The sequence below is a fragment of the Chrysochloris asiatica genome, unplaced genomic scaffold (genome assembly GCF_000296735.1).
Source record: "Chrysochloris asiatica unplaced genomic scaffold, ChrAsi1.0 scaffold00106, whole genome shotgun sequence".
Taxonomy (NCBI): Eukaryota; Metazoa; Chordata; class Mammalia; order Afrosoricida; family Chrysochloridae; genus Chrysochloris; species Chrysochloris asiatica.
The window spans coordinates 5,224,484-5,236,471 of NW_006408624.1; the positions used below are offsets into that span (position 1 = coordinate 5,224,484).

General features: G+C 55.4%; 1 protein-coding gene across 1 annotated transcript; it reads left to right on the plus strand.

The window, feature by feature from the left end:
* The first annotated feature begins 2,740 nt into the window (after nucleotides 1–2,740).
* Nucleotides 2,741–10,030, plus strand: ZC3H12A (zinc finger CCCH-type containing 12A). Its single transcript, XM_006867617.1, has 5 exons — nucleotides 2,741–3,183; nucleotides 7,285–7,424; nucleotides 8,221–8,455; nucleotides 8,909–9,015; nucleotides 9,177–10,030. Exons 1-5 carry the CDS (start codon nucleotides 2,741–2,743, stop codon nucleotides 10,028–10,030), a joined length of 1,779 nt encoding a protein of 592 aa, XP_006867679.1.
* Nucleotides 10,031–11,988: the final 1,958 nt, after the last annotated feature.

Genomic DNA, 11,988 nt, shown 5'->3' on the forward strand with positions numbered 1-11,988 from the left:
CGAGGTCCATGTGTATAGTCGTCTCTTATGCTGTCTAAAGAAGGTATAGGCATATAGTAATTACTCAATTTTGAGTGCTTTGGCTCTCAGAGCCTTCTGTTTCCCCATCTGAAAGGTGAGCTGGTAGCCCTGCCAAAGCTTTGTCCTCTAGCATGTTTCCTTTGTTCCCTCCCCCACCCACCATCTCACACACACATTGGAGGCCTTCAGGGAAGGTATCAACTGTCAGTCTCCCATCAGAAGAGTTTCCCCTCTGCCATAGGTCACTGGTGGTCACAAAAATAGCAGAGGTGGCACCTGGTGTGCAACTTAAACACTTCTAAAGAGTGCACAAGAACTCTTTAAACTGTTCAAGAGTAAAGATATCAGTTTGAGGACTAAGGTGCTCCTGACCTAATTTCAATAACCTCATATGCATGCAAAAGTTGGAAAGTGAATTATGAAGACCGTATAAGAATTGATGCATTTGACTTATCATGTTGGATAAGAATACTGCTGGGAGAACAAACAAATCGATGTTGGAAGAAATACAGCCAGAATGCTCCCTGGGAGCCAGGGTAGCATGTCTTTTGTCTCTCATACTTTGGAGGGACCAGAAAGGACCAGCCCCTGGAGAAGGACATCATGCTTGATAACATGGAGGATCAGTGAAAAAGAGGAAGACCCCCAAGATGGATTGGCCCAGTGGCAGTAGCAATGGTCTCAAGCGTAGTGACAGTTGTGAGGTTGGTGAAGAACACTGTGCAGTGTTCCCTTCTGCTGTGCATAGGGTCACTATGAGTCAGAACTGGCTCGACGATTGTTTTTGTGTTTTTAAAAATTATTCCATTTACTTTATTTATACATTTTTAAACTTTATTCATTTAATTTTGGTCTTTTTAAAAATTATTTTTCATCTTCTCATTGGCACAATGGGTATAAGAGACCGTGCCCTCCTCACCTAAGCACACAGATGGCAGATGGTGTCTTCATGTGAGGAGTCATGACCTGGGAACTTGAAGGCATCCTCATGAAGCAGCGGGTGCTGCCTTCAGTAGGGTAGAAAGATTTCCACCTCAGTCATTGTGCATCTGCTGGTTGTACCTGTCTATCTCAGCACTTCAGAAAAAGTGTACCTGGCTCTGGGTGTGGCTCCACCTCTGTGCACCTGCTTCAAGGAGGGTATACCTGAATATACCTGCTTCAGTCAGGGTGTACCTGTTCAGTGTTCCTGTTGCCATCTGGAAAGTGTCTGGGGGTATTTATCTTTCTAACTATGGGCATACCTCTACGTACCTGATTCTTTCAATCAGTACCTTTCGTCCGTCGGGGTAAACTTGGGGAGTGTTCTTATGTGTGAATGTACCTGGCTGTACCTGGATTTGTTATCACCGTGTATCTCCGTGCGTAGAACTGACTCGCTCTGTGTTTGCCTTATGCTTACCGGCCGGGCACTCTCCTCCCAGTCTCCTGACCCTGGGGGCCTAGAGGCACAGGGAAGGGGCCGCGTCCCATAGCTCCGCCTGCGCTTGCGTCTGCAATGCCCCCACCTGCGGGATTCCGGGCCTGGCCTTGCTCCCTGGAGCCGAGAGGGCGGGGCCAGGCACAGGGGCGGGGCGGGGGCGGAGCAGGAAGGGGCGGTGGCCGCTCCTCCCCCTCCGCCCCGCGGCTCCTCAGACCAGCTCTCGTCGCCTTTGCCCGGCTTCCGCGTCACCGCCCTTAACCCCACCTGCTCGCCGCCGACCCGTATAAAACTCGGGTGGCCTTGCCCCCGGGACTCGGCCCCATGGAGACGCCGCCGGCCGCGGCTGGCGCACCGTGGGGTGAGCGCTCACGACGGGGAGGGGGCGCGGGCCTCAGAGTCTGGCCGGGATAGCGAGTGGGGAGGGCTTTGGCTGAGTCCGTTCGGAGCGAGAGGGACGTAGGGCTAGTGCCCCCGAGGCTCACCGGTCCCCAGACTCCCCCTCCAACTTAGCTTGAGTTGGAAGAACCCGGGGATTGGGACCAAGGTCCGGGTGGGGGAGCCGAGCGCGCGCGGTCTTGGGGCCGGGACAGACTCCGCGTCACCGGCGCCTGGCGGCCAACCAGAGTTTCCCAGCAACTTTTCTCAACGGTGGGTCGCCTCGGAAACTTCCCCGCCCCTGACCCGGGAGTCCGGCCCTACCGGCCCTTGTGCCACGGGCGGGCGCTGGGCGAGTAGGCGGAGGCGATGGCCTCAGAGGGGAAACCCCAGTTTCCGAGGCACTTCCAACCCTTGGTTTCCGCGTGAAGGCGCCGCCCCGCAGCTGTGGGGGCGCGGCGAGGTCTGGCGAAGCCCCCTCGGCCATTAGGGTCTCCAGGGTTGGCGTGGGGTGGGAGGGGGGTAGGAGGCTGAGTCAGGCCGCCTGACCTTAAATCCTGGAGCCAGCCACCAGTTAACAGCTGGAAGACCAAGAGGAGATTCTTCGTCTCTATGCCTCAGTTTCCTTCTTTATATGGTGGGAAGAGTACTCCCTATTTGGGAGAACATTTGAGAGCATTTAAAGGTAACATGGAGTCCTGATGTGGCGCAGTAGGGTAAGCACTGCCAACCACCAGGTCGCCGGAAACCCTGTAGAGAGTTGCTGTGAGTCGGAACTGACTCGATGCCAGGATGCCACAGGTGGAGGTGGCTTTCGTTGTGTTGGGTGGGGAGGAGTGGGAGAGAGCAGCATTGCCCCCCGCCTGATCCTTGTGGTTGACCTGCAGGAGCTGTGACAGGTGCCTGGACGGAGGCTGAGCTATGAGTACCCCTTGCGGAGAGAGGCCCTTAGAGGCAGCCATCCCGGCCATGAGTCTGTGGGAGCCTGAGGATGGACACAGCTGGCAGGTCACCCCGGGGCTAGCGCAAGAGCCTGTCTCTGTGGAGGCTTCCACTACAGAGCTACAGATGAAGGTGGACTTCTTCCGGAAACTGGGCTACTCGCCCACTGAGATCCACAGTGTCCTGCAGAAGCTGGGCGTTCAGGCAGACACCAATACAGTGCTGGGAGAGCTGGTGAAACATGGCTCAGCAGCCGAACGGGAACTCCAGGCCTCACCGGACCCCTGCCCTCAGCTGCCTCTGGTGCCCCGGGGCGGAGGCACCCCCAAGATTCCCACTGTGGAGTCTTCACCCCCAGAGGACGACAAAGATAGCGGTGACCTGAGACCTGTGGTCATCGACGGGAGCAATGTGGCCATGAGGTATGTGTCACTTCTGTGGTCAGGATTCATGGCTAGTGCCAGGGGAGTGAGTCTAGACTGGGCTGGAAGAATGGAAAGCCTTTTAATGAGGCCCTGCTTTATTTATGCCAGTTGATTTAAGTGCCTCAAATCGGTTTTAACTCATAGTGACCCTATACAGGGTTTCCAAGGAGCAACTGGTAGGTTTGAACTGCAAACCTGTGGTTAGCAGTTTAGTGCTTATCCTACAGCGCCACACCAGGCCTCCCCTAAGTGTGCCAGTAGCTCCCTTAGTCCTTCTAACTTCGTAAGATGAGTTTGAGAAGAATGTCGAGGGATGAGAACACAGGCGCAAAGACTTGCCTGCATTCACACTGCTAGTAAGTGGTGGAGTGGGGATTCGAACCCAGGCCTTTCCGACTCCAGAGGTCACCTATGCCACCACTCTCACAGCCTCAGTTCGTGTCCTGTTATCCGAGGCAGTGTAGTGCAATGGATTAGAATGTGGACTCCAGTGTTAAACGCCAGTTACTTAACCCCTCTGAGTCTTACGTCCTCATCTGTAAAAATGGATCTAACTGTACTCCCCACCTGGTGAGGAGTAAATGCTCTGTAAACTGTAGCTATTATTAGGGGCTGGGGTTTCTGAGGCCTTGTTGTCCACACCCGGACTTGCAGTGAATAAAGCCTTCCTGGTTGTAACCAGGAGTGACCTTGAGGCTCTGTCACTAGGGGGGTGTGGTGGTGGCCTGATCCTCTGGATTCAGGTGAGCTGGAGCTGCCTGGGCAGGACTGGGCTCTATGGGACTCCCCAGGGCCAGAGCCAGAACTGGGCCTCTGACACAAGCCATCACAGCCAAAGGGGTGGGGTGGGGGCAGAGGGCGAGGCCCCACCCTCTGGCCCTGCTTTCTCCCAGTTTCCTCCAAGCTGCAGGTGAGTCAGGACTGGGTGGAGCTTTCACAAGGAAACCCCCACCCCCCAGTTTATTCCTGATGGGGTGAACTCGGAGACCCCAGGTACATGGATAGGGAAGAAGCTCCCAAGTGGGTTGCCTAATGTCAGCCTCAGTCCTCTGTAGCATCTGACCCGTCCCACTCCTGGCCTAGCAGGGCAAGTCAGATTGTCAGCTGGTCCAGGCCCCACGCCCTCTTGCTGCAGTCAGCCACTCAGTCTTCCCATCTCTGAAATGGTCTGAACCTGGCTGGGAGCTGTAGCAGGAGCAGCCTGTGCTTTGAGGGTTAGGGGCCCCAGCAGCATGTGACTGGGTAGGGAGCCTAGGTGGTTCTTTGTTGTTGTTTAGTGCCATTGAGTTGATTCCAACGCATGGTGACCCTGTACGGGGGTTTCCAGGGAACAGCTGGTGGTTTTGAACACCAACCTTTGCAGCCCATTGTTTATCCTGCATCGCCTCACTGAGAGTCTGTATCTCCCTTATCTATCCTTCCTGGGAAACTTAGAGGGGAGGTTCTGGGTGAGAGTGGCTGAGCCCTTAGGGCCACCATGTGCTGTGTGTTTGGATCCAGGCTGAAGGAGGAGGGGCCTAGGAGGATGGATCAAGGGAGCATGCGCCTCTGAGCCTCAAGGCAGAGCCGCCTGGGCTTTCTGAGCCAGACAGGGGCAGGTGGGGAATTCCAGCCTCAAATTTCCTGTCTCAGCTACGACTCAGTTCCTGCTCAGCACCCTCCCCCCACCACCGGGGCCGGCAGGCCAGCCCCCACTGTATGCAAATTGTGGGGAAATTCACCTCTGTTTCCTTCTAAGGGAATTTTTCTCCACGGCAGGCCCAGCCCTGGCCAATCTTCTCACCTGGAGAGCTTGGCTCCATCTCCTGTGTGCTCTAGTAGCCCCGCTAACTAATCCCACCAGTGCTTGCCTGCTGGGGCCCTAACCTTCTGAGGAGTGCCTGCGTGCCGTGCTGTCCGGGGTGAGGGCTGCCAGCAGGGCTTCCTCTGTTGCAGAGAGGGAGACAAAAAAAGCTAGCCCTAGGGAGGCCCTCCTGGCTTGTGCGGACACAGCCTGGGCTCCATCCACAGGACTAGAACCTGGGTTCTATTTCCACTCAGAGTAGGCCCTGTCATCCTTCCAAAGTACTGTTCCAGAGGCTGGGACTAATGTGAGCAGGCTGGGGTTTGGTGTCTAGAAGTAGTATACTGCCCCAGAAGCCCTTGGTGCCCCATGATGCTGGGCTAGGATGGATAGACGCATATACAGGTAGGCAGATGCTTGTGCAGAAGTTACCTGAGCCAGGAACCACACTAGAGGGGGCCACGCCCTCCAGGGTGATGGGGGACCATGAACATATAAAGACACAAACCAGGGACCTGACCCTTCCCAGCATGTCAGAGATGGTTTCTCAGAGGCCGGACGCCTCTATGGGCCCTGAAGGAGGAGCAGGAGTGTGCAGGATGCATTATTTCTCCTGTTCCTAGCCTGCCCCTAACACTTCTGTCCCTCTTCAAAGGCTAGTTTGTGGTCAGGTCAGGCGTTTAGGCTAGAAACGCTGGAGTCATTCTGTTCTGTCCTATAGGGTTGCTATGAGGTGGAAGGACATCCTGGGGTCTGTTGTCTGACTATGGAAATTAAGTCACCCCCTCTGAACTACAATTGTCTCTGAAAAGGAGGTGCTAGACTAAGGTCTACTTTTTGGTTTTGTACTTTCCAAAGAAAAGAGGTGAAAAGATGGATTTAGTTGATAGTATCCTCCTCAGAGTTGTTGAAGATTAAACATTAGCACCTAGAACAGGGTCTGTTCCTGAGCTTTCAGAGAATGTTAACTTCTGTTATGAGCAGGGCCAACAGACAGGCAACCAGACAGGGTTGAACTTTGCCTCTCTTACAATTTACAGAGACTTTCAGCCCCCGGAGCCCCAGCCTCACCCCCTAACAGTCTGCATGTCCCCCTAGTTGTCTCGCCTGCCTCTGTAACTTCTCTTGGGGTTCCAGCTATCACCCCCAGAAAGCTACCCACAGGATGTGGTCGGCCATGGACTTGCCTCTTTTGCGTAACATTTACTCTGTTTTATTTGCCAGACTTGAGAGTCTGAGTTGCTCACTGAGGGCCAGTGAGTGGGTTGGACTTCAAGGGAGGGAGCCCCAGCCTTTCCCAAAGGCTCTTTCCTGCTACCTAGTGTTTGCTGTGAGCACTGAGCTCTGACCACCCCTTCCCACCCTCTGCTCTCAGGGAATCTGAGCTGGAAGCTCATTTTGTTGAACTGTCTTTCACCTCAAGCAAACAGGAAAGTTTTCTCACCAACTGTTGTTGTTACTGTCAAGTCAGCCCCTGACTCATAACCCCATTCCTTCTTAACGAAGCAAAAATGAATAGGCCCACTTTACAGACAAAAGAAACTGAGAGCCAGAGCAACCCAGGGACAGCCAGGCTGTCTTCTGGACACAGCGGTCATCAGCTCCCCCCCTCCACTAGCAGAGTACCCCACCAACTTTCTGCTGCTCTGAGGACTGGGCAGGTCAGGAGTTTGGGGGTTGGGGGAGAACTGGCAGTCTTGGATGGAAAACCAGTGTCCTTTCACTTTCAAGCTGAAAGGTTTCAAAAGAGTATCTGCCCTCTGTCACTTCCTGCCCCTCATTTCATGTTGGACTTGCTGACCCCTCTCCAGGTTTCAGAGGTTTGTGTGAGCAAATTATAATCGGCGCAATCTGCTTTCTCTAGTTAGCCACACAGGGTGCCCCCCCCCCCCCCGCCCCCGTGTCCCAGCTAAACAAGTCAGCCCTGGGCAGGGTAATGACTCAGTTAGCTCTTGGTGTGTGTGTGTGTATCCCTGTGGTCCCAGCAGCTCCCAGGGTGGGGCAAGAACCAGAAGTCTCCCAGCACCTTTCCCCCACCCCTAGGTGTTGCAAGCCACCTGACCCTCCCTCACTGTGGGGAGCGGGTGCTGCCAGATTCCTGGGTGTTTCCTCCTTTTCAGGGCAAGTCCTTAGTTGACCATCCCAGGCACAGTTGAGAACCAGGCAGGCACCAGGCCTGGGGGCTCCACAGTGTGAAGACAGTGAGTGGGCTAAGCCCCAGCAACAGGGTTAGCGGGGTCTGCCATGCATCCTGCTCCCTCCTCCTACCTAGGCCTACCCTTGGGGACTGACTTGGTCCCTTCTTTGTCCACCAGCCACGGGAACAAGGAGGTGTTCTCCTGTCGGGGCATCCTGCTGGCTGTGAACTGGTTTCTGGAGCGGGGCCATACTGACATCACGGTGTTTGTGCCATCCTGGAGGAAGGAGCAACCCCGGCCTGATGTGCCCATCACTGGTGAGTTCTGAGGCTGTCCCAGGAGACCCACTTCTAGAGCCCACACAAGGACAAGCCATTCCTACCCCAGCTCTGGTTGTCCTCAGTCATCCTGCTCTGAACAGAAGTCCCTGGGGGTACCTTGTCCCACCTTCTGCCTCCAGCCACTGGGTAGTCTCCTGTTCTAGAGGGATTGTCTTTCAGCATCCCCAGTGCAGAGAGGTGATCTGCATGGGGCTTCCCTGTGGACCATGGCTGGACTCCTGGCTCTGTGAGCCACTAGTTTTTCACCAGTGAAATGAGGGTGAGGTGATAGCAGCCAGTGGTTTGTGCTAAGCACCTCACAGAGTGCCTAGCACACAGTAAGTGCTCAGTAAATGTTAGTGCTGACAACAACAAGAACCCCCTGACCTTTGTAGGTAAGAACCAAGATCTAGGAGCAGGCTGGCTGGAGCCCCCAGCTCCAGGAAGTCTCTTTCCAGATACTATAAACAGCTTCTTCCAGGCTACACAGGGCACAGCCAAACACTCCTTTGGCCGCTCAGGCTGGGGTTCCTTCACAGACTCCTATAGGACAGGACAGGACAAGGCTGGGTGACAAGTCACAACCACATCTGCCCTGAACAGCCCTGAGAGCCATTGGGAAGCCTTTCTGAGCGGCAGGTGCACCCTGCTCACGGGCATCCTCTATGACCCATCACATAAGTGAGGTACCATGGCTCAGCCCTGGCTCCTGCCCTACTGAACTCGGGGAGTCAACAGCCTCTGGGTGCTAGCCCCGAATCTGCTGGGCCCTGACCCCCACCCTTCTTCCCAGACCAGTACATCCTACGGGAACTGGAGAAGAAGAAGATCCTGGTGTTTACCCCGTCACGGCGCGTGGGCGGCAAGCGGGTGGTGTGCTACGATGACCGCTTCATTGTGAAGCTGGCCTATGAGTCCGACGGAGTCGTGGTGTCCAACGACACGTACCGGGACCTTCAGAGTGAGCGGCAGGAGTGGAGGCGCTTCATCGAGGAACGGCTGCTCATGTACTCCTTCGTCAACGACAAGTACGCTCTGTCCTGGAGGCACCTGGTGGCCACCCAGAAGTGCCCTTGAAGGGGTGGGGTGGGAGGAGCTCTGTGGGATCCCTGCAGCTTCAGGAGTGAAGTGGACATTCAACGGTGTAAAATGGTCCAGGATGGGTTTTTAACTTGGGGTGACAGGATGTGGTCAGTGGTTCCAGGGTGACCTCCCTATACCTAACTCCCAGCACTGCCCCTGGATTCAGCTCCTAACTCTTCAGAGAGTTGTCCTAAAGGTGCCCAAGGGCTGAGGCCCACTGGACTGGGGGTCTTCCTTTCACTACCTCAGGAAGACCCCCACCAAGAGCTTAGAACAGTTCCAAGCTTCAGGGGCCATTCTTATTCTTCCTAGCGAGACTTGCCATCCGACCCCCGGCCTCAGCAGTAAGAAATTTTGTTTCATGCACCCCACCCACTGAGAGGTCTCTCTCTCTGCAGATTTATGCCCCCCGATGATCCCCTGGGTCGGCATGGGCCCAGCCTGGACAACTTCCTCCGTAAGAAGCCACTCTTCTCAGAACAGAAGAAGCAGCCATGCCCCTATGGTAAGAGAATCATCTTCGCCTCCAAAGCGTGCCTCACTCTTCCTCTGCCCGTCTTCCACTGGGAGACCACCCCAGCCCCATGCTTCGGGGCCAACACCCTTCCCCTCCTACCCTCGCTCCAGCAGCATCCTGCTCAGGGTTCCTCCTGATTCCTCTTCCAGGGAGGAAATGCACCTATGGCATCAAGTGCCGATTCTTCCACCCCGAGCGGCCAAGCTGTCCCCGGCGCTCCGTGGCTGATGAGCTGCGTGCCAATGCCCGCTTCTCACCTCCCAGGGCTCAAGGCAAGGACAAGAGTAGCCGGCGTCCCTCGCCTTCACCTCAGCCCAGCTCACTGCCCACAGAGAGTGAGCAGTGCAGCCCGGACAGGAAGAAGCTGGGAACCCGTCGGGAGGGTCTGACGCAGACCTTTGGCCCAGCGGGCAGGAGCCTCCCGCCTAGCGGAGGCAGTGGAGGCAGCTTCGGGCCCACAGACTGGTTCCCCCAGACCCTGGACTCACTTCCGTGTACCTCCCAGGACTACCTGGACTCGGGCATCGGCTCCCTGGAGAGCCAGATGTCAGAACTGTGGGGTATTCGTGGAGGAGGCCCTGGGGAGCCAGTGGCACCTCGGCACACATACACTGGCTATAGCCAATACGGATCGGAACTCCCGGCGACTCCGGCCTTCCCTGCCTTTGGACAGGCTGTGGGTGCTGGCCACTTCAGTGTGCCTGAGTATGTACCCCCGCCACCCACCTACCCACCTCGAGAGTACTGGTCTGAACCATACCCGCTGCCCCCACCAGCCCCAGTCCTACAGGAGCCCCAGGTGCAGGGCCCCCGGATGGACAGGAATCCATGGGGTGGGGCAGGCAGCCTCGCCAAGGAGCGGGCCAGTGTGTACACCAAGCTCTGTGGTGTCTTTCCCCCACACCTGGTGGAGGCAGTGATGGGGCGCTTCCCACAGCTCCTGGACCCCCAGCAGTTGGCGGCCAAGATCCTCTCCTACAAATCCCAAAACCTCAATGGGTAAGCCGGCCCTGGGGGCACTTGGGCCAGCACTTCTAGCCTCCCTGGGCTGCTCGGCTGCCCACACTGGTGGCTGGATGGAGAGGACTAAAGTAGGGAAGGGAACCCACAAACCAAAGATACTGTAGGATTGATTCTGGCCCATGCGGCACCTCAAGCTGTCTGCCCGGTGGGTCAGAAGCGATCACCCTGTTGATACACATTGTATCTCTAGTTTAAGGAGACGCTGCCGGTAACGGCTATCGGTCCGTGGCTGAGGCCCAAACCCTCCTTTCTCTCGGAGGGCGGGGAGGGAGGCAGGGGAGCAGAGGCCTGGGCTGGGGGCTCTGTGCACCGCCCCCCCACCTCTACCCCGTCCCTGGGACGCCAGCCTTGGCTGACTAGTTGGGCACCATGTGCCTGCCCTCCAAGGGCCCCTCCTCTAAGCCAATGAGGCCTTGTCTGTGCTCTCACGGGGCACACAAGACTTCATGTTAGTAAGCAAGATGCTTCTTAATAACCCACTTCTTGCCCCCTCTGTTCACTCCTGCTGCCTCTGTCCTCATCCCTCTTCCTACCCTTTTCTCTGTACTTTGTTGCCTTGCCCTTCCCCAAGGGTGGGGGCTGTGTGTGTGTGTGTGTGTGTGTGTGTGTGTACAGGTGGAAAGTCCTTACTTCCTATAACAGATCAATAAAGTAAAACATGAGCCCCTCAGGGAAGTGATCTGCCTTTGTCATGCTTCGGGGGTCAACTTCAGCAGGTGTGTACCCCTGACCTGCCCTCCACCGGAACGTTTCAGGGGTCTCCCTATGGGGCAGAGACAGCTCTGCTGAGGCTTTGGGCCAAGTATGTGGCCACTGGAGAGGGGGTGGAGGAGCAAGAGCTCAGAAGCAGAAGTGTAAGTGGGTTTGGGGTGCTGTTGCTAGAGACCAGGGAGGGGTCTGCTTCCCTTTTCTGTGCTGTGGCAAGGGTGAGGACAGGAAACCTGCCTGCAGGGGCAAGGAAGAGAAGTTGGCTTCTGGGAGCAATGGATTGGGTGGAATGTGTGTGGGAGGCCTTGGGCACTGAGCTCTTGGCCTGTCCTCCCAGATAGCACCTCGTTCTAGACCCAGGCCCGGAGAACAGGGCCAGCCTGTAGACATGGGAGGAGGCGGAGGTCATGGTCTCGAGTTCAGAACTGGCTCTCCCATTAACTATGTCACGTGGGGTGAGTGACTATGACTAGCCCTTTCTGAGTCCCAGTGTCCTCACCTGTGAACTGGTGATAACCGTGTGCCTACCTCACAGGGTGGTGTGGAGGGCATAGCCCAGTCCCTGGCACACACTACAAGCTTATTGAGAAGTTGGCTAGCGTCAGTCTCTGGCCCGAGCTCCCATTGCCTTTCTCTCCACCACCTCCAACTTCTCATCCCACCCAAGAAGGAAGTCAAGTCTTTTAGATAAATAAAAAAAAGAAAACGTGAAAGTGAAAAGTTGGGCGGCTGTCACATGACCCTCACACAACCACAGCTGGGGATAATCAAAAAAAGCAATGTTTTAATGATTGTCATCTTCGAACATCTCGTCTTAATTTATATGTTTTGTTTCTGATGCTTTTATAGTATCTTGTTTTTTTTTAAAGAAAGTGCTTTGTGTCAGAACAGCTGGTGTAGCATCTTGGAGAAAATGCCACACTGGTGACTCCCCTGCACACTGGCCTCCCATCTTTGTTCTTTACCCTGAACATTCTGCAGAAGCCTGCAGGAATCAATGCCCAATGTAGAAAACATTTCAGATAGCATTAACTCAGGGCGCCCCCACATCCCGAAGGACTTGGCAAAGTAACCTTCTACCTCCTCATGAGGATTGGTCTGCCCCAAGAAATGTTGCTGCATTTGAATTTTTTCCAATCAAGAACTGTATTCCAGATTAAAATGCTACTTATGGACCTGTTGTTTGCTTTCTGGGACAGGAACCTAAAATACTAGACTGTCCAGTTCATT